Source organism: Lepeophtheirus salmonis, chromosome 14, assembly GCF_016086655.4.
Source record: "Lepeophtheirus salmonis chromosome 14, UVic_Lsal_1.4, whole genome shotgun sequence".
In the NCBI taxonomy this organism is placed as follows: Eukaryota; Metazoa; Arthropoda; class Copepoda; order Siphonostomatoida; family Caligidae; genus Lepeophtheirus; species Lepeophtheirus salmonis.
Window position 1 is genome coordinate 37,984,909 of NC_052144.2, and position 23,570 is coordinate 38,008,478.

The following is a 23,570-nucleotide window of genomic DNA, read 5'->3' on the forward strand; positions in this document are numbered from 1 at the left end:
TTATTTCTAATATTATATTATAATCCTTGCTTAAATCTACTTCTATAGCTCAGCTTGAATTAAATACAGCAATGCTCTGAAAATTTAACAACTGTAGAATACTAAATTGTTGGACCATTGGTGAGAATTAGTGTTGTGTGGGTTGTTATACAGGACCTCAGTCCAGTCCAGTGCAACTTGTCGGTCCTAAAGGATGAAGAAGGTAAAATCGATCATTTAGGGTTTAAATTATATAACTAAGTAAAAATATAATGTCCTCGTATTATATTGTATTTTAACAGAAATAGGAATATTTTTAGCAAGATAAGTGCAATGATCTTATTGTACATATCTCATATCTTATTTGGCTTAATAAACACTTTACATTTATAGGAAAAAAATTTAAGACCGACAGCTAAGAAATGGATCCAAGGGCTGAATGTCCTAAGAGTGGAATGGATCTGGCCGAACAAACAAGTGAAAATGCCGTATTGGGCTAAAACTAAGGGTCTTTTTCCTTTATCTTGATGCATGAGAGGTTGAGAGATGCAACTGATATTTGTAAATAATGCTAAATAATAAAAGAGATTTGTAAATCGATATTTCTAAATGGAAATGCAATCAATTAGTGAGGAACTGTTGTTTTCAATATGTAAGAGCTGCCGAAGGGAGAAAAGGGGGGAAGGGGGGGAAAAATAAAACTAGGAATTAAGAGCTTTACTCCTTACTCTCTCTCTTCCACTTTTTGCTCACTAACAAACTCGGTAGTAAAAAAATCATTTTTCGAAATAATTAAGAAAAGCCAGTACTATAAATGTTTTCCGCAATGCCTTTAATGCCTTACAGATTTATTTAAAAGTTATCTTAACTTATTTGAATCATGATCAATAGCCTAATTTGACAGTTTATATCATCAACTCATCACTTTTTACTACAGTTGAGTTATAACCGAAATATGGGTCTGATGTTTATAAATATAAACGCCAGTGTGATTGTAGAAAAATAATAGTTTTTAAGGAGACATGTTTTTATAGGAAACTTTTTATTCTTAAAGAGGAGAAATTGATTTAAAAGATCAAGCTCTAATATTTATAAAATTCAAAGGGAACATCAATTTCAACCAAAAATAAACAATAGTGACGTGTAAAATTGATTTAGAGGCAAATATCTAAAGGCAAGAAAAATTTAAGGGAAAATGTCCTGAGGCAAGATATTGGGCACCCTAATTTAAGCCATCAACGCACAGAACATTGATTAAGGAAAAAGAAGCAGAAAAGTATACAGCTCAAAACACAAAAACCCTTAGTATTTTTACTTAGAAGTCTCGTCACCATCAATGCCCCTTGTGGACAGACTTGTTATGGTTTAGTCAACAATATTTTGTAAAATATTGATCACGTGGTTTTTGTTTTGCTTTACTTATCTGACAAAAGGGATTGATTGGATTCGATTAATATATTTTCTATTTTCTACAAACAAAAGTTCAGAAACAGAGTTGTTTTTTCAACTTGTATGAACTTGGCATTTTCCCTCCACCGGATTAATGATCCCTTAGAAATAAAATAAGAAATGAAAATATCAAAGGTAAGCCCTGGCTCATACTCTCCTCCTCCCTATTTTCTTTTTTTCCCTCTTAGCTATTATTTTTCTTCATGTCATATTTCATTTATTATATTAAAAAATCAACCAAATATTTACTCTGAAACACTTTCAAGATATGTTTATTTTTTTTTTAAAAAGGAAAAGTTTTCCCCCTCTGAACAACTTCATTTTAAATACTTTTTTTCTGTATATATTTTTTACATATATGTAGGTCAAGATTAGTGTTGGGCTTGAGTCTGAAAGTTCTAAATCAGTTTGAGCCAGTCATAATTTTTGTAAGATCAAAATAATTCGGTCGTGGTTCGGTCTAGATTGTTTTGTAGTAAAATTTGATATTCATCAGAAATTAGTATGGTCAGAGCACCAAAATGGAATTTAACATAAAATTTCGACTTATTATTTATGTTTCGTTGTATTATTTACTAGCAGTAACACCCGGTATTCCTTAGAGTAATTAGGCGTCAATTAAAAGACAAATTTTTCTATATTACCGAGTGGTACATTAAAATCTAAACACTTTGAATTTTAAACTCCAACAAGATCTAATTTATTAATTAACTATAGAATTTCAACAAAATTTATACTTTAAATAAAAGATTGTCTGAGATCTCTGAATCAATAATGTAGACACCCTTAGTGGCAAGGATGGCTTCCGGGCGGTGGCGGAAGGCCTGGCACCCGCTGTGAATGTAATCCTCTCTCATGGCTTCCCAGTGCTGGTTGACAGTGTCATTGAGGGCCTTGGTATAAACCTGAAGGTTTATTAGGTTAGTTCTTGTTGTTTTGAAAACTATCCAATCCAAGTCCGGAGAAAAAAACCCCTAATAAAGGGTCAGAATATGAAGGCTTTAATGGGGTTAAACGTGGCAGGTCTGACTTTTCCTTTATTTTGGGATAAAAAGGGAAAACTAGAAACTCTTACTGAGAGAACTTAACCCATTACTCCTCCAAGTTTGTTGGGAATTGAGCGTAACATGTAGTAGGCAAATAAAGAGTTCCATTCTGGCTGAATGCGGACGGGGGTTACTAAAAGATTGGCGGGATAACATTTTCAGGGTCCGCTAAAAGTCGTGGGGAGTAAGAAATCAGTCTTTAAAAAATCCAAGAAAATTAATCCTAATCCAAAGGCATCTTTGAGGGTGAAGTAAGGGTAAAAAGGAATTTTATAGCAATTCCTTGGAACTCCTAAGGGGCATCATGCAGAGAAGAATTTTAAGCTTGTGGTGAAATTTAATCGCAGTTACAAGAATATAAAGAGTGCAAACGAAAAAATGTCATTTCTGATAAATTAAAAGAATTATAATTTTTTATAAAATATGCGTATAACAAATAAATTTGGCATAAATTCCCAGGTATAGTAGCCTTGGTCAAGGTCTTGACTTAGGATATTCAGAGATGGGACCACAAACTTTCAGCAGCATTTAATTACAATATTAATCCCCATTATTTTTAATTACAAAGAGTCATTACGCAATTAAACGACAGTGGAAGTAAAAATAAACAAGTTTTATTCTTATCCCGTGTCTCTAATTGTAAAAAAAAAAAAAAGTCTAAGCAACATCACAAAACGCAACGAGTCTACGATCTCCTCCGCGCCGGAGTCAGTTTCTCAAAGACTGCAGAGTCCATGTGCATCTTCATTTGTACAGCGCTTACAATGTCAAGAAGTCAATTACAGGCGCATACAGCCAAGAAGAACTAAACCTGTTCCATTTACATATAACCCTCCTCTTCCTACTTGAATTGAACATCCAGGACTTTGCAGTTTGAGGCTTCTTGGAGAAGAATTCTGCTTCTCCTCCCATACAAATTTGGATTCGCTCTTAGATGTCATCCTGACATCGTGGTACGCCATTGACACTGCTTCATCATCAAGAGCTGTCACTCTGGTTGCCGGTTTTATTGCTTGTGAAGGAGGACATTTTGAATCAAAAGTATAGCTAGATATTGTATTTAAAGATACTATAAATTAGTTTTGATAAGTCTTTCTTGATTTCATACAAATACGGTTTTTTCGTAATTTCTATTAACCTTGATCTGATCTATCGCTGTTTAAACTTCGTTTGAAAGGATTGTACCTGAAAATACAATTGATGTCATGTTCTAAACAATTTATCTATAAAGTATGTCTGGATCGATTTTTTTTTGTTACCGAACTAGACCAAATTTTTCCTTTGGACCAATCTTGACCAAACTTTTCATATGGAACGATCTAGACCACATATTATATGAGACCGGTCAAGACCAAGCTTTTTTGTAGGACATAATTAGGTCAGTCCTACAAAGCATATATCGGTCTCAGACCGGTCAAGGATTTCCAGACCGAAACCCAACACTTGTACCTTTAAATAGAGGTCTTATTTAATCATTAAAAATACCAGGTGGGTTCATAGAATATAATTATAATCTCTAGTGACTCTCGGCTGAGAAATAATTACTTTAAAAGGTCGATGATGTTTGTAAATGTAATTATATAAAAGGAAGGAGAGAGACAGAGAGTTGAAGTGAAAGGGTAAGAAAAAGTTACGTTTAGGGAGAGAAGTTCAAGTCTACACATTTAAAATATTCATGTGCTTAATTGTCAGTTCCTTTTAACGGAGAATGTGTGATCGATGTTGATAAATACTGATGAAAGTCGTGTATTATTAGGGCATGGTAAAAAAATGAAAGCGGAATTTTATAAATCTTTTTTATTAGTTAGAACAGAGGTTGGCTAACTTTTTTTAGCAGTATCCCGTTTGAACTTGTAGTAAAATTAATCTAACCAAAACTAGTGTAGGGGCGTCCCCAGGATTATAATTTTATTTAATTTTGGAATTATTTTGAAAAAAAAATAAAAAAACTGAAAAAATCCATAGTTATTCGCAAAAATTGAATTTTTTGGTAAAAATTCAAAAATTAAATTTTTAAAAAAATTCAAAAATTAAATTTTTTAAAAAATTAAATTTTTTTTTAAAAAATTAAAAATTTTAAAAAAAAATCAAAAATTAAATTTTTTTAAAAAAATTCAAAAATCCATAGCTATTGATAAAAAAATGAATTTTTTGAGGAAAAAAATTCAAAAATCTATAGCCATTTACAAAAAATTGATTTTGTCATAAAAATTTTCATCCTGACAAAAAAAAATCTAATAAAAAGCCAGAATTCCTCTAAAAAAATTGACGGAGGGGGGGGCTGTAGACCCTCCAGCCCACCCCCTGCCGACGTTCCTGTAGCGGCATGTTGTTTATTCCATTTAATACAGGAAGAATGCCTCCCATTACCCAAAAAAAATTCTAAATTACCCCATTTTGGATACTTTACCCCTGTTCCCTTAGCACTGGGTCCATCATCATTAATTTATTCAAAATAAGGGTTAATTATGTATTTTAATCTTTACTTAGTAAATAAAGAACTTTTGTCTCCTTTCAAACATTGGAAAAGATGTGCTATCTAAAGATGACATTATAGAGCAATGAAATTTTGCATAGGTTATGTCCATACCATATCACAACTTTTCTGAAATAGCCGTAATCGAAATTCGAAAAAGTTGAGAAACAAACAGTCTTAATGTACACGTCCTTATTATTAAACCATCTAAATGGTGTTAATTGAGGTAAATAACTTTCTGTTATACATTTATATTCTTAGAATTGAATAAAATATAACCTAAAAAGCGCCCAAGACTTTTTGTAGTAGCAATTAGAACATTATTTGTCATGTTCTAAAGTTGCTATCATAATTATTCAAAGATTCAGAAGAAACATCAAAATATAAATTACTAATTTGAGTTTTTACTCATAAAAGACAATGAAGATTCGCTGCTCAGGAGTTAAAATTTTTAAGTACTTATTAGAGTTAAAGTAGAATTGAGTTTCGACATCAGAGTAATTCAAGCTAATATGTTCATGCTATATAAGGTAAATATGTTACAGAAAAAATTCAACTTAATCTTTTTCCATTTAAAATCTGTTTTATCTAATAGAAAATGCTAAAAAAAGACATTTTGATACCAAAATCATGTCTCTAGTTTTAATATTAAGGAAGTTATGATCAATTTATCATCAAAATTTTACATCTTTTTTTTCGTATTGTTTATGTTATAACCTGCACAAAAATTTCAATAAAACAACACTACTGTCTTGAATATCAAGACAATTGAATGATTTTTTCAGGAATTACAGAATATACTATTATGCAAAAGATGATATTTTTTAAATACCGGTAATTAAAAAGTATAATTTGAAATTCAAGTAGATGAATATCTTCACACGCTCTCCAGACAATAAATGATAATTATTTTTTTAAAAAAGAGATGTTAAAAATTAAGACAAAGTTCTTTCAATGAAAAAACTTAAACCGCGTAAAAGATTAATAATTTATCTACATGAAGTACAAACAACGTCAAATTGATTTCTTCCATTTAAGTCATGAAAATCCAGCATTTCTATGGGGCTCCCCAAAACATTTTTAGACTTCCGAACACGTCTCCTGCAAGTTTTTTTTCTCTCCGTAAATCGGCATTTTGTAATATACCTATACATAGTGTAGGATTTGTGCTTATTGCTTTCCCCTCACGGCTGCTTGAAGCTGATTTAATAAAACGTCACACCTGAGGTAATGTCGTAAGAAATATGGTAGCCTTGAAAGACAACATATGTACTGACAGAGATTACTATAAATATTGATTAAAATTTTGTCTATTTTGGGGCATGTTAAAAAAAAAAAAAGGAGAAGGATATTAACAAGGACATTGGCAAGGAAAACACCGATAACGATCCTCAATTCTAATCTGAGTCCAACAAGAACTAACAATTATACCTCTGCAACAAATCATCATGGTTACTTTTGTCTTTTATAAGCACACACGAATGTTCAATCAGGTTTTAAATATAATTGAATCTATTCAGGAAAGGAAGTTTTTCTACTCAGGAATTAAATAATAATGACAACTGCTAAGGAAATGAAAATTCATTCTTCGGATTACCATTTCAAAAAAAAACAGGGCACATTAAAAAATACACACGAATTACATCACTAAGTATATTTGCAAACATGTGATGAGTTAACTCAGCCCCAATCTTGAACATGAATTAAAAAAAAGTTATGTTCAATAGATAGTTTTTATGTGACGTCAAGATTGTTTATGTCGCCCATTTTGGGGGTATAAACAACTCTTTTGACAATTAATTTTTTTTTTAAATTAATATTAAGGATACTAGCAAACTATTGGATGTCAAAAAGGGACCAACAAATATAATGACTCAAAAATCAATCCCTTTAATGTGTAGTTGTATTACGTACCTATATATCAGACACTAATATCAATTAAAATATGTTATTACCTATTTATAAATTTGTATTTCCATTGTGTGACTATAAATTAACTATTAAAATGGAAAGAATTTATATTTATTTCAAATTATACTACTTTTATCACTAATAAAACGATAAAAGAAAATTAATTCTACAAATCTAGTCATTATTAGAAATTTTTTGTATCCAATGGTCCATTGAAATCTGAACATTTATCAAATCAATAATTAATTAAGGTTGAGTGATTGAAATTTAGTATTAGTATTTCGATATACTAAAGCATAAACAACTAGTTAGAAAAACAAGACAACCCTGAGATCTCCAGCTTATGTACTAGTCGAGAAAAAGATACTTGAAAGTCATTGACGAATTTCAATTTGCTCACTCCAGTTGGGCGTCTCCAGTACGACCGTCTACTCGTCAGCAAGTCCAAAGCGTTGGATAGGAAGAAGGGCTCTTTTAAAAAAACTGTTTCACACAGAATATCCAGAGAGCTATCAAAAAAGTGGGTGAAATGAGCCTTGTGAAGGTGGAGAGGCACCAACAATGAAAGAACCCCATCTCTTCCATTCCAAGACTCTTTTGAATGAGTATTTTGAGTTCTTTTGAACTCTTTTCTGACACTTTTGCCCGCCTACAGCCCTGATGCCAATCCCCTTGACCACAACTTTTGGAGACATGTGGAGGGGAAGGCCTGCAGTATCCGTCATCCTATCACTGAGGCTTAAGGGCCTAAGCCACTGTCAGCCAGTACTGGGACGTCATGACAGAGGACTACAACTGCAGCAGATGTCAGGCCTTCAGCCACTGCCTGGAAGCCATCATTACCACTAAGAGTGTACACTAATGATTAGGAGAGCTCAGACACACATCTATTTATAGTATTAATTTGGTTGAAATTTTATTGTTAACTAATAAATTATATCTTGTTGAATTTTCAAATTCAATTTGTTCCAATGTTAATAGACCACTCGGTACATATTACTTGGATTATATTCAAATATCACTGTTTATTTTTGGCATCGAATAGCATTTAATGCAGGCGTTAATACTTTTTTTTATTTATAAAGCCTTTTGATAAAGTTTTATCAAGATGGATTGTAAATTGGTCAATTTTATGTTGTAAAAATATCAACTTTGAGCCCTTCAAGATATCGTCGTCTTCAATTATGAAGCAATATTGAACGTCCGTGGAAGGACTTAATATATTTTTTTATACAGTAGTGTCCAATATTTCATCTTTTACCCAGTGTGTTCCAGGACATTAAGAAATTATAATTAATTCTGATCTCTTCTACTTCATATAAAAATAAATAGAGACCGTAAAATTTTAAGAATTATTCTCGCTGCATGTTGGTATGTATGTTTTCAAACTTTTTTAAAAGGATATAATACGGTTTAGAGAGCAAAAAATATTCTACTTGGACTGTCATTCACTCAACTTTCCTATCAATACATATTTATATTAAATACGATCGTCCGTGTGTGGGGTTGCGTGTGTTTGTCTGAAATCACGCCCAAAATAATAAATGGATTTTTTGAAATTTTAATGTAGGTTCTTCAAGCTCAAGAAATGCTTCTGGTCAGAACCTACATTTGCTTGGGCTTCAAAGTCATGGCACCCTTAAAATAGCATTTTCCGAAAACAAATAATTTGATAAACAAACGATTATTTTATATTGAACAAAAATAAGGACTTTAAAGTTCTAAGATTATTTCTTGGGGCATGTTGGTCATACTTTGTATTTAAGTTTGAGAGATGATTTGAGATACCCAAGAATGTGAACTATAGTATAGGGAAGTGGCTGCCAACCGGGGCTCTGTGAGAGATGGAATACCTGTTTAGTAATAAAAATGTATTAAAATAATGGGTGGGGCTCCAAAGGATATGGAACTATGCAATAAGACTCTGCTGTGGTGAAAAAGTTGAGAATAACTGGCTTTAAAGGTTTCATTTGATTTAATCTACTTAATTTGGCCCCCATATTACCTTTCAAATAATATTTCTCAATTGTTTATTACTTTATCTCAATAATCATTTTTTGATCATTTAAGAGTTACTTAGGTTGACTCCAAAGGATTAATTAGAATAATTTATCGATAGAAAAGGTTGATAATTTACCAAATTTACACATGTTTAGCCTGTGAACACAAAGACAAGGTAGAATGATTTTCTCAAAATTGAGTGTGGATAACATTTGTAATCCTCGACAAATTATTGACATTCCCATCAATTAATTATTTTTATAAACCCTTTGGGTGGCTTGCAAATTGCACTTAAAGTACCCAAAATAGATTGTCATAATAAAAAAACTATGATAAATTGGTATATTTTATTTAAAAATTTATGTCGGAGCCAAAATAAGGATGTTATATTAAATAAAGATTCTAAGTGATGGTTAAAGTTACTGAGTATCTTAACTCATCCCATAAATTTTAAAAACAAATTCAATAATTGACTCAAAATGGCTATGAAATATCAGCCTGTATTTATATGAAGTTAATTAAATATATCGTGGTTTTATCATTTACTGGATTTTTTCTCGAGATTGTTTTTATGTTGATGCAGCAATATATATTTTTTGTCTTTCATAGATTTCAATCCCTACTTGTCTAGAATGATCAATGATAAATGGAGATAATTGGGAAATTTGTATAATTAAATAATGTCAAATTATTTGTTTTTCAAGGTGGTCAATCACGGATTGACAATTATCCTTGAGAATATTGGCTAGGTTGTATTGATCCTTAATATAGGACTTGTAATTGTTCCCATTCTTTTAATGGCTCTTAAAAAGCCATCCTAAGTTTTAAAACACCTTTGATAACATTGATACCCAACCTTTCAAATATGGCGACCCAATTTAAACAAGCCATCAGTAAACGAACCCAATTCTTAAAATATTTGATATAAACATTCATTTTTTTGTACAGCAAATTCACATAGACTATGAATTATTGATTATTTATTCGTGAAGTAACTCTCATTCCGTAAATTCGTCATCAGGGACGAAAAATCATCCGGCCGCCATAATTTTTCAGGTTATTAAGAAAACTCCTACAAGGGTCAGTCAACGGAATCATTGATGCTTTTGAGTCCAGAAAAGTCTCCCTTCAAAGTTATTTCACTTCCGCCAGCAGCATTGGCCAACAATGACATGGTATTCTTACAAAAAATGAATCCACTAAGTGAAGAAAAAGAATCGACCAAATGCTGCTAAATTTGGCAAAATCTAATCAAAATCGGGTAGTTTGGCAATAATCGTAGGAGGACACTGACACAAACGTTGTATTGAGTGTATTGGTGTCGTAGCCCCATTTGAGGTCGAGAATCACAGGTCTCCAATTTAATTAGTTTAGAAAAAATATTTGATATCTTCGATGCACAAAAGTAGTTTATCGTTATTCTTAATTTAGTTCTAATTAAAGTGTATAATATTCTTATAAAAATGGTGAAGATTGTTTGATAAAACGTTACCGACTGATGATGATATCTATGATGACACCATTTAGCAAAAATTACTTAATGGAACTCTTCTTTCGTTTGATTCGGTCCTGTACTTAAGACTTAGAGAATGTCGAAATTTTGCAACCATAAACTTGATTGGTTTTTGGGTTTTCTTCAAATATTGGATGGACATTGTCAATAGTTCCTTTTGCTAAAAATAAACAACTATAAAATTTACGTCACATTAATTAATATTTTGAGAAAATGCACAGGCTTTCAAATTTCTAAATTTCATAACTTTGATAAGAAAAATAGAATTCCCATCTACAAAAAAAAGTCAACATATGTCAATAAAAATCCTTTTTAATAATAACTACTTTAAACAAAAAAACATTTCAAAAGTTTTCTTATAGTTTTCGATTAAAATTGTTATTTTTAATACAAAAATGACATATAAAATATTGATATAACGCGTATGCGACCACTTAAACCCATTTAACCGCGTTTTGTAACAACACACATTCTATATTTTGATTAAAAAATTCAAAGTAAGTAACAATTTTTAGCAAAAATAAACAATAACGACGTATAAATCCAATAAATTTATGTAATTATATAGTAAGTCAAAATATTCTTGAGGCAATATAGTTTTAAAGCTAAATGGTTTAAGACAAAATGTCCGAGGCAAAATAATTTAAGGCAAAAAGTACCGAGGACCCTTATTAATAGTACTTTATGAGAATTTTCCACGGGGTGTTAAACATTTCCCTCTGAAGAAAGTATTATTCCTTATCTTCCGTATAAATTATTTGAAAAATACGTCATAAAATAAATATTAATGAATTTAACAATAATTATAATATTTTGCCTACATTAATGTCTCTTTTAATATTAAAGGTTCCCCTCTTTGTAATTTAGTAATTCATTTTGTCCCTTCTAAATCATACCACGGGCAGCATATATTAACAAGGATCTTAATTCAGCTGTTACATATGTCTTTCTTTCGCATTCTCTTCGTGTTCTTTTTTTAATTACAAACTACTCAAGTCTAGTTATTGTTCTTTTAATCTTTATTAAGCTGTTTTTGTATGATAGTCCATTAAGATCTTCAATTAATTATTGATGAGTTGTTTATTTTGTATAACAGTCAATCCCCAATTGACTAAGATTATAGACATATCCATGAATATCAATAGGAAATATTTTCATTTCTACGTGATAAATTGGTAGTTTTTGAAGGTATTCAATCACATTGAGTATAAATTTATTTTTTAATTGTTAGTTTTACATACCAAGGTGTAAATCATCATTTTGAATATCATCAGTGGCAGAATACCACTTTTTTTTTAAAGTAGGTATTTTGGCTATCTTTTTTTTTTAGGAAATAAATGAACTTTTAAATTAAGCACCTCTTTAAAATATGATAAAACAATCAATAAGTGCACCAACCTCTGCACCAAGAATGTACCCATCGTCATACAGACGATATTCCCGGGCTACTTCATAGTGTTTGGGGTGTTTAGCTCCGAAGGTTACGTTTTACCTCTTCATGTGTACACCCAAGGACTCTGGGTCAACACTGATACCTACTTGGATATCTTATAGGCCAAAGTGAAGCCCTGGATCAACATGGTTGCCAATGGGAGGGCTTACATGTGTCAGTAGGAATTTTCTACCTCCCACACCTCAAAAACATGTCTTAAATGGCTCCAAGACAATTTTGACGACTTCATCTTGCCAGACTTTGGGGTTTCAAACGAATGAGTTTCTTATTGGCGAGGTCAATGCTTAGAAATAGCTTATATTTCTTCATTGAGTCATGAAGCCTATGTGTTTAGAATTTTTGATGCCCTGGATAGGGCAGATCAAAAGATAAAAATCAAAATTAGTGGATGGAGAGTAGTGTTGAACTTATTTTTTAAATCTTTGAGAAAGGAAGACCTTAAGGTAACATACTCTGTCTAAATTGTAATTATACAAAACAAATAAATATGAAAACTAAATAATTTGAAATGTTAACTAACAATAAGAAATGATATGGTATTCAAGGAAATATATATTAAGAATTACATTAAATGTTTTGTATACATATATATATGTCTCCAACATTTTGGTAGTCGTTAATAGTAAAATAATAATTATTGTTTAACTGTTGCTCTGGGCTTCAACTGACCACAGATGTTATATTCGGATAAAAGTAGCTCCTAATTAATTTATTTTGTAAAACTTTTTTATTTTACAAAAATTCTGACTTATTTTATAAAATTTAGTGATATAGATATTTTTCTTCAAATAAAGGTCATAAAAAGGTCACGAGGGACAATATCATCGAAAATTTACACTTGGATATGTAATGTTTTGAATATGTAGATATAGAATTTTTCATACAGTTTATAAAATATTTTTGATTAAATTTTGTATACCTAAATTTATTATTTCTCACAAAAATCTGTAATATGTATCAAATACATAACATCAAAACAAAAACACATTTTTTTATCAAAAAGTGTAAAATCTTAATACTTTAGGGACATTGAGCAACCTCCAAATCTTTTTCAAAAAAGGTCCTAGTTAGCCAATGGTATTTATAGACTAAAAGAAACATTTCGAGACCCTAAGGACCTCATATTTCCAACATTAAAAAAATTAGCTCTCCCCAAATGGAGAGTTTGTCTCACAACTTTTTATTTCCTCACGGCTATTTGGGAATACGGAGTACTTTACACCCATTATTTGAAAAATGGGTTCACACAAAAACAATATAAGCTTACTGAAAATCCATATTATAAACCGTTGCCAATGCAAAAGCTCCCATTTCTTCATTCCCCCAACACGTTCTCACATTCAAGTTCCAACCGGGATAATTTGCATCTAGACTAATACTAAGTAAAATATGTCTAAGCAACACAAGGGCAGAAAAGTCCTGGGCTTCACACATATATGGCCCTGTATACTTTTTTTATTCAAATACTCCTAATTTTTATTTTTAGTTAGTACCCATCTCCAAAAGACGGACGTAAAAATTTAATGACAATCTGTTGTTTAGTATGTGAGTTATTCTGGTAAGTGTGAATCTATTTTTGTTATTTCCAAAACAAAATTGACACTGCTTGCTGATGTGAAAAATACCGTTCAAGGTATGCAAATTATTTGAAAAGTGTTTAGGAGACTCTCCTCTATAAGACTAAAAGTATAAAGTGTATAATAATAAAAAAAATTTAGTAATTTAAACAAAGCTAATTTTGAAAAACGTGTTGTCTTTGTTAAGCCTTGGACTTTTTAGTTGATGTGTTCTATTATTATGTGGAATCTAATTGTCCTAAATATTTCATCTAAATCATATATGTCCCTCATATCAGCCCTAAATAAAAGTCCCTAATTGTATTTTACTCTTTAAAAGTTGTTAAAAATATTTAGAGGACTTTTATCCCAGCTCTCAAGGATCTTGTGGTGCTGTGGAGACTTTCATTGGAATCCTGTTCAACATTGCCCAAGACAAAATAGTTTAAAAGGTCCAATTCTGGCGAGGTAGAAGGTAAAGAACTCGGCTGCACGTACATAATATTATCAAAATCTAGAAAATAGAGTGTTCTTTTGCTGGTGTGAAAGGGTGCCCAGGCCTAGTGACAGTTCCAAAGTCGGTATTTTACGATACAGTGGATCCAGCAAATTGCTTTGGTGCACAGAACACTGATTTATAGCTTAGTGTTGACCTTCAGGCCCTACTTCAAGATAGTGGGAGGCATAACACGACCCTTGATGCAAACAACGCCAAGAACCTTAACTTGCTGTGAGTACTTGGCCTTCATGTTCTTAGGGACGATATAAGGACTTTTTGACAACCATCTATTGTTCTTCGAATTATGTTTCTTAGTTTGATAGAATTTTTTATTATCTGAGAAGAACCAGACAAGATCTTTCACGGCGGCTTCTGTTTTTAGCTAGATCAAATTCTTGCTTCGGGTGACACTTTCCTCCCTGTTTGACAACAGCTGTGCACTTTTGTGTATTTTGTGCGATTTAAATTGTAATATATTGTGACGTGCATAGCTGTAATACCATAAGTCTTCATTAATAACCAGATGGACATTTGAACGGAACGCAACATCGATGCTGTCAGTTATTGAATTAATCGATTGGCCGGGATTTTTGTCATTTTTTTATTTTTTTGTTTGTTTATTTTCCTCAACAAAGCAGGACTTCCGACAATTTTGGTCTTTTCCAGTTCCGAGAAATCATGGTTAGTAGGTCTTTGTCCCTCGATATGTTTTCTGAATTTTTGAACGAATCAAGTAGTGTACGAGGCCAGAGAAATTTACGAACGTTTAAAAGATCGACCCTTTAGAATATTTTTGTTAATGGTATTAATTACATTAGATTCTAATAAATACATGTACTAATTTAGTTTTTTTTAATGTAATTTCACTCTTATATAAGTTGAATTACCTCTGTCGATTTTTTGGAAATAAAAGATAAAAGTTACTGTAATTTTTTTGTGAATTTGTGTCTTTGTCTTACTTTTCCTTTCTCTCTCTCTCTCTCTCAGTACTGTATTTTAAATCCTAAGATCTCCTTTTTAAAAATTTATAATGCTAAAGTACATATTTCTACATACATATGTGATACATCAACCTTTTAAGGAAAAAATGAATAAAAAGTAGAAAAATTGACATATATTTTATTTTTTTATCTAAAATGTTGAAAACAAGGGTATTTCAGACCCAATTCGGAGAGAATATGAAATTGGATGAAACGTGTGGCAGATATTCTTTTCCTAGATGCCCGAAACTTCAAAGTCCATGGGTTTGAGGTCAAGGCTGGAGGAGGACCACATAGAGACAGTTCAGAAGTCAGTCATATTGCTGTTGTATAAGTTTTGGTTCTTCTTGCTGTACGGGGCTATAATGTACTTCTACATATCGAGGACAGTAGAATGGAGATGCTAACACTCTTTACAGTCTTTTCAGCAATAACACCGGCGCAGAAGAGATATAAACACCCGTTACCCTTTCTGTTATTTCTCAATACCTTGTCAACCATGATATATATGTTTAAGAAAGTGTGCTCATCAGATTTAGCTGACAAAACTTTATAAACAAAAATACAGAATAATTTATATGTATATCCTACAAATACGAACGCTGTGCGACTACTATCTGTGGTTCTATGCCGGATGCACGCCCAAGGACGCAAATAACTCCATAGAAAATGATGTTAGTCAGCTGATATTGATGATAATAGATCTGGTGTCATGCTTCAATTTTAAATTGATTTAATTTGTCCAAATTAGTGGTTGGAAGTGGATTTAATCCCAAAAACCAACATTTTTAATACCTTTATATTTTGGGCAAAGGAAATGTGGGCTCCTAAATCTGAGCCCCTAAGACTACAATGTGGCTTTGAGAGAAAGTCCAATTTACATGCACATAACACAGTTGACTCATTGTGGGCCAACATGGAAAATGAGTTCTTCATCAATGCCTGTGCCAGGTGTAAGCCCGGATTGGAGGCTGTGGTTGAAGCTGGAGGTGATTGGTTTGAGTGATTGACTTCACTATGGATCCTGTCATGTAAAAACAAAATAATTGTGAATTACTAAATAAATTTTGGGAAATAAATTGTAATATACATTATCCTAAAACTTAGCCGATTTAAAATTATTTTGTAATATAATACTGTCCTGCTCATAACGTAGTCCCATCAAATTTCTTGTTCTTTTCTCACTCCCAAAAAATTGTTTTTTGAGCTTGTGCAACCTATTTGTGTTCCATTTAGTTGATAAGTAATCTGCTTTAGTTATTAACATTCAAAGTAAAATGTACATTTTTGGTTGCACTTTATAAATCAAAAGAATATTGTTAGAAATATATAACTAATTTTCTTTCACTTATAAAAATAATTCTAGGATCAGTTTCATGCTGTAGTTCCAAATCAAATAAAAATACAAATTTAACTCAAAAATAATTCATGTATGTATTACTTGAATGCAAAAATATATACATATCAAATTTTTTCCAATTATTTAAAAAAGTAAGATTATATTTAATAAGAATTTTTTTTCTAATCCTGAAGACATTCATTACACGATTGGTTCATTTCAATTTTCTTTTTCTTAATTAAAAAAAGAGCCAATAAATTGACATACATAAAGAGTGTATGCTAATTCATTATTCAAAGTCCAAAGACATTTTCTCCTCGATCCAAACCTCATTTCCTACCCCTGAGCATCCCGTATAACTACACTGATTGACCCGTAGAGTCCATTCTCCTCCATGTAACGTCATGTTTCCTGATGGAATAGTCAAACCACATAATTGATTTTTTCTTTTCAATGGAGTGTGAATTAACATCAAGTCAGCAAAGTCAAATGTGCAGCTTTTTTTATAATACCATTGTCCATTTCCTATTGAAAAGTAAACGAAAAGTCGCATTAATTTTGTGTTCCTTGAATAATCATTGATGAAAATATTTTTTGTGTGAAAAAAAGGTAGATTAACAAAGTATGTATTCTATTTTTCTTTCTTTCTTTTGCAATCGGAAACCTATTTTTGAAGTCTGTTATACTTTGTCTTTCCCCGTACTTCTAATTAATAGCTGATTTCTGTAGTACAGGGTTAATCTTATTTAGTCGTACATATTTTATTATTTTCAATCCGGAATGACATTGGTGCAAAATCACAGAGGAGGGAAACAAGACATCTTATCTCTGAACAGGGGCAGCTGAGACGGTTGGAAAGAGCAAAAAAGATTTTAAATTTTCTCAAGGACTTGAAAAATTGGGGAAAAGTTTTGCTCCTTGATACCCCTGTGAATAATTAGAACAGTCCCTACATCACAACCGAACCTCCAGCCAATGTCTCAGCTTCAGTTAGACATGTCACAATAAAAATCCAGCTGGAACCATGGTCTTTGGCGTTGTGGAGTCTGACCTCCCATTTTTATGGGAGAGGAGTGAACGGCTCAATGCCGATGCTTACATCGAACTTCTGGATAAGAAAATGCAACCTTGGGACAGAGAAAAGTTACAGGACAACTTTCTGGACTTTTGGGACCTCAATATGTGGCTGCCTTCCTCTCCAGAAGCGACCCCCTACTACTCTATCTAGGAACGTCCGGAGGAGAGGTTGTGTGCTTCTCCTTAAAGGAGTATCCAGTCTCTAAAAGCCTTCTATCAAGAAGGAGTGGACCAAGCTCGACTTTGACTATATAGCAAAGGTATGTAAGGGATTCAGTCCTCGTATTGAGGCAATTATTAGAACTGAGGGTTCACATATTGTATAAAAGTTGTGCTGAGCACTATTTTTTGATAATTTTGTAAAATAAATGTCCTCACAGCAAGTCTAGTTTAAAAATTTCTCTTGAAAAATTGGAAAAAATTAATGTGTACCCCTAGATAAGATCAACCCTGTTGATAGTTGATAAAGAGAATTGATAGTTATCAATTATCTCCAACAAAAAATAACACCTCAATGTTTCAATTGTTTTTATCTCAAAGGAATTTATTTGAAGTATTGATAATAATGGTTTTATTTACAAGAGAGTATTTAGTTCTAAAAGGCTTTCTTCAGCTGCAGTATTCATTTCTTTAACATTTTATTGAGGAAAGTATCAATAAAAGGTTCATACAGTAATATAAAAACACTCCACTATTTACCTAATTATATTCAAATTTTTTTTAATTTCCTTTTTTTATACAATATAATTCATTATCAAGGTTTTTTTAAATTTTAAGAACTTAGAGTCAAAGCAATATCGCAGCTGAACAATACCTTTAAGAACCAAATACTCTTTTGTAAATAAAATCAATATCATTGACACTCGTAATGAACGTTTTGAACATTAAAACAACTTTAAACCCGAGATTTTATTCCCTTTGAAACAAATCTATAAAATACGATGGTTTTTTTAATCTATAAATTGTGTTTACTCAAGATTGGATAATCGCATGTAAATATAAGCAGATATTTGAAACTAACATAAAATTTTCCATAGATTAAATTAAATTTCATGTCGTTTTAGTTTTTTTTTTCTTACTCAAAATTTGTTCCGAACCTTTATAGGTTTATATGGGATATAAATACTCAAAAAAATTTAATTGAAAATTCTCATAAATCAAATTTGATACAGAAAAACAAATTACAGATTCGTAATCAACGCATAAAGTTTTATAAGAGTTTTTATATGGTATAGAAAAGAGAATTGTTAAATTAATAATATACATTTAAGAAAGTAACATGATAATAATTGGGGAAATGGTCTGATGAGTTACTGACTCAGGCATATATTAAGTATTACATCTATTTATTCACTCAAAAGTTATCATTGGAAATTTGTTACAATTACCAATCGTTTCGCTGTAATAAATATCCTAAGGGTTAGTTAACCGTTTATTTTGATTTACAAAAAAGAGGCTTGATCAGTTTTTGTTATTTACTATTTTTTTATAAAATGTTAAAATGTATTTAAGATCTTATTTAAAAAGCCGTTATCAATTTATGAAAAACTTACCTCTAGGATATTAAAACGAGAACATGCCCACAGATAAAAAGGACTGTTCATCACTTTACTTATAATCATGTTGAAAGGATTGCTACTTGAAATTATTGAATAGACAGGATGTAATAATATAAGTGACCTACTCATTTTTTTTATTCTTCTTACCAAATTCAAATTTATCTGGACAAATTTTACCTCTGTCTTAGCGCTATACAACTGTATTTTTCACCCAGCTTTTTTGTGTTCTTGCAAAATTGGACAAAAAATGTTTAGTTTTGAAATATTAATGTACCTTCAAGTAGCAAACATGTATAATCATGACCCGTAATTATATTCCGAGTAAATTTGTTCCCTGCCTTTTCATTGCCGGTAATTACATTCCCATTTTGAAAGTGGATATTTAGTCGTGACGTCATATGGCTTATGTTTCTGAACTGTTCCGTAGCTTTTCTTGTAATGATGTATAGGGAAGACTGGGCAGTAGGTACACAAGATGAGTAGTGATGGTAGGGAGATGGATATGATTTATGGTGTTTAGGGATTAGAAATGACGTCATCTTTAATATTGAGTAGGGATGGAAGTCTTGGATATTATTGGTACCTCGAGAGATAAAAGTAAACCCCGTCATTATTTTTCCCCTGTTGTTGACTATCCTTTAACACTACTTCGTCTACTCTTCCAGATCAATCAACAATCATCATCCCTTTTTATCTTTCTGTTGTCTTCTCAAAATTCAATTTTACGTAGGCAATAAGCAAGTTCCATCGGGCCTCTCTCTCTCAGTAGAGTGATACACAAAATAACTAGTTTAGAAACATGCACCGTATGATGTCACAATATACCCCTTTTCAACATAGGAATATAATGTCCAATGATTAATTTTTCAAGGAATGAATTAATTGAGAATGGAATTAACGTGAATGAAGTTACCAAAGGTGTATTTACATACCATCCTGTATGACCACCCTTTCAATTATTAATATTCTTATAAAATAGTCAACTGCTCAGAAAGACTCCAATCCGAAAAGACGAGTTGTGTCAAGAAATTAGTGCTTAAGGGGTCAAAATGATCCTAAAGCCGGATAGCAGGCTTGTATTTCATTATTAAGATACATAACTCTAAAAAAATACTGAATAGAGGTGTGTGTAAAAGAAATATACAAATCTAAGTTGGTAATTTAAACAACCATATTTGTAAATTATAAGCCTATATTCATGTTTGATATATTCAAAATGTACATGTATACCACTTTTGTATGTAAAAATATTTTCGTTTTCATAACGGTTGTATGTCGAGCAATGATATGGCAGGACTGGACAAGAACAGTCAATAAGAAAATAGTAACATACCTCCAGAATTTGGCAATTGAAATTTATATAATTATTTTACACCCAACTGTATTCAGTATTTTTTTTTTTTACGGGTCTGATAATAATACGAATTTCTTTATTGATCTATTTTATATATAAATGTACTAAAATGAAACCCTAGTATGATTACCTATGGCACATCCAATCCCTTTGCAAGCCCATTGAAATTCACAGATGTTTTGTCCTCTCATCCATTTGCATATTTTCCAACTATTGTTTGATAACTGACCTCCTCCTGATACCTAGAAATAAGAAGGGGAAATTAACCATTGGTGTAACTCATAAAATACCGGAATTATGGTTCTAGAAAAATTGGCATTGGGTGAAAATTACCTTTGAGAAACTGCTAGTGTGGAAAATTGCCATTGGGATAATTTCCAGTCATTTCATTACAAAATCAAAATACGTCGGACCAAAACTTGTTTTGTGCAATAACAGGGCCACTATGCACGTTTTTAAACTGCATTGCGTCCCTGTTTTAGTCTTAAATGACTCATAGGCTCGGGTTTCATTTTGATGTATTCGGAGAGGCCCTAAATATTTGGGAATTGGCGGGGAGGTTGACATGCATAGTGTCTCTACCGTAGTTCTAAAAGACCCATGGGCTTGGGATTTGAAGTATTTGTATGGAAACTAAATCTTTGTCAAGTGGTGGAGGGTTTTTTTTTACCAGCTTGGTGGTTTTGCCTTTGCACAAAACAAGTTTTGGGTATATATATTCTGATTTCGTTAATAAATGATGGCAATTTTCCACACTGGCAATTTTGTTCAGGCAATTTTCCGTGCACACAGTGGCCTCCTACCTTTTTTGACTGTAGAAATTGCTCATTAAATTTCATTTTACAGCAATTATAATTGCAATTAATGCAAATATACTTTTTTCCCTCGGTACTATAAAGGTAAATGGCATTTATATATACTACTATAAATCATGCAAAAATATACAACAAAATAGTTTATCTGATTGTGGCAGTAAAATAAACACATATAATAGAATTAAGTACCTAATATATGTATAATCTCGTGATTGATTTGTTCCTTATGATAAACAACACAGAGGTTTGCCAACTAAATCAGGGCATTCAAATGATCTACATCTATGATATTACATGGTAATGATGATACTCACACACTGTTCAGTGTGCGAGGTAAAATCGTGGACTTGAATTTAAATCAATCAGCATTCCTTTAGAGTGAATATTAAAAGTAGGCCTATTCGGTTAATAAATAAAACGTAACAAACTTTCAAAAAACAACAGTTGTCAACATGGAAGCGAAAAAGCAAACGGTGTCTTATTTGCTCCACGCTCAAATGAGTGTCGAGTAGATCATAATGGGCGTACGGTACTCCTGGAGTCGTGTATACTAAGTTAAAAGCATGGCGACTTCAGGTCAGAGCCTTGAGAGGTCCCTTGACAGCGGTAGACGCTGAAAAATCGGGATCTTTGAGGACGTGGGCACTGCGATCATCAAAAGTCCGACTAAGTCGAGAAGAAGCATGCCAAGGCTCTCAATGTTAGTAATTGGACTGTGAGGAGGTACGTAAAGGATTTGAGGAAGATCTTTTATGGCCGACGACATCGGCAACTCCTTTTAACAGCAACCAAGGATAACTGGGTGAAGAGAAGCCAGAAATTGTCGACTTCTTAAAGCATTATGGTTAAACAGTTTTGCATTTGTTCACAGTCCATGTGTGACGTAGTCAAGAAGAGAGTTTGTGCTACCCCTCACTGAAATTTGGATGACCTCAAAGCCTCTACTGAGGAGCAGTGAGTGGCCATGTACGATGCTTTCATCAAGAAGTGATGCATTCCTATAAGCCCAGGTTGTAGGCCATGGTAGGAGCCAAGGAATTTTTTTTTTTCAAAAATAGAAAGATTTATCAATATAGAAGACTGTGATAAAGCCTGAATGTTGTACTCCTTTTCATTCTTCCAAAAGTGTGCACTATTTCTTCGTTATCAAAAACTGTATACCTTTAAGGTAACCATTTGGTGGCTTTTAATGTTTCTATGAACTTTTATTTCTTTTCTGTCTTTCTTTTGGATCTCACCTTGAATAAAATTATGTAAATTACATTGTGCAATATAATTATAGCTAGCTATAAAATGAAAACCATGACAAGGCCCAAGAGAAAATACTTTCCTATATAAGTACACACTACACAGCTATCTGACATTAATTTAAGTTTAATATCCCCTCGTGTTTCAGATAATTTAATGTCTTTTGTTTTCTATCTAATTTTTCTTTACTATCCAATGTACATACACGTGTATGACTTTAAAGACATGCGTATTACTTAGTGTACATAAAATTATAGGAAATTTAACTTTATATTTTTCAAAAATAACCAGGATTACGTAAAAGTTCTACTTCGTCTCGAGGAGCTACTTTGGGTATTCCCTATAGGAATACCCGCTCTTTATCACTGGGATCAAGAGCACTAAAATGTGGGTTGTTCTTTAAGATTTCCCTTTAGAAAAGTAATAAAAATTTGTATTTTTTTTTTTCAGAAAATACTTATTTTTTAATAATAATTTAGCGTCATTTTAACATATCTAAATACCGGGCCGTGCAAAATTATTTACCAATGATGTAAATATACTTTTTAAGAGGTTTTGTCGCAACCAATCTGATTGTTTCGTATTTTTACTGTTAAGATAAACAAAAATCCTTCCTGCGAGAGCGTAACAACTTCCACACGTGAGACCATGTCCAATCGGGAAACAAAGAGGATCGAAATTGCAGCCCTCCTCCGAGCGGGAGTGCCTCATAACAACATTAAGGAACAGGTCGGGGCCTGGTTGAAGACAATTTACAACGTTTCCAAGCACTTGGAGGCTGGAAGTGATCTCAAGCATTCCACTGGGGCTGGCAGGAAGCCAACTGTCTCAACAAGGCAAGTAAAGGCAGTGTTCAAGAGGACTCCCAACAGGTCCATTGCCGACATGGCCAGAAAGATGGGAACGTCGACATCTTCTGTTTCAAGGGCATTGAAAAGGGCTGGAGGAAAGTCCCTGAGGCGTACTGAACGCCCTCTGCTAACTGAACGTCAGCGAGAAGTCAGACTTGAGCGTGCCAAGAAAATCTTGAATGATATCAAGAGCTCATCTGGACGCATCATCATTTTTTCAGATGAGAAAACTTTTACGGTCGATCCTGTTTTCAACAGGCAAAATGACCGTGTTGTGAGCTTTGGAGATGTTTGGAGATCCAACGGGAAGGCCATGAAGCCGGTATGGTGTCCCACTGGCTCAGATTAACAGCGGAGGATTATGTGAAGTTTCTGGCGTCCAAGGTCCTTCCGTGGATCAAATCCATAGTCGGCAACTTTCCTTGGGTTTTTCAACAAGATGGAGCACCCGCCCACGCTTCCAA

At 32.4% G+C, this 23,570-nt stretch overlaps 1 protein-coding gene across 3 annotated transcripts in view; it reads right to left on the minus strand.

The window, feature by feature from the left end:
- The window catches only part of LOC121129301 (uncharacterized), a 40,421-nt gene continuing 16,851 nt past the window's right edge, over positions 1–23,570 (minus strand). Inside the window, exons 2-4 of one of the 3 annotated variants that reach the window (XR_011783587.1) lie at positions 20,323–20,434; positions 10,355–10,535; positions 1–186 (exon numbers count right to left, since the gene is read on the minus strand). Coding sequence is in view for 2 of the 3 variants with exons in the window: in XM_040725008.2 (XP_040580942.1) it covers positions 16,492–16,727; positions 20,323–20,434 (348 nt within the window). In the remaining variant the exon portion in view is untranslated. Of the gene's footprint in view, positions 187–10,261; positions 10,536–16,272; positions 16,728–20,322; positions 20,435–23,570 lie in introns of those variants that run through there. The other 2 variants (XM_071893370.1, XM_040725008.2) reach the window with 2 other exon arrangements.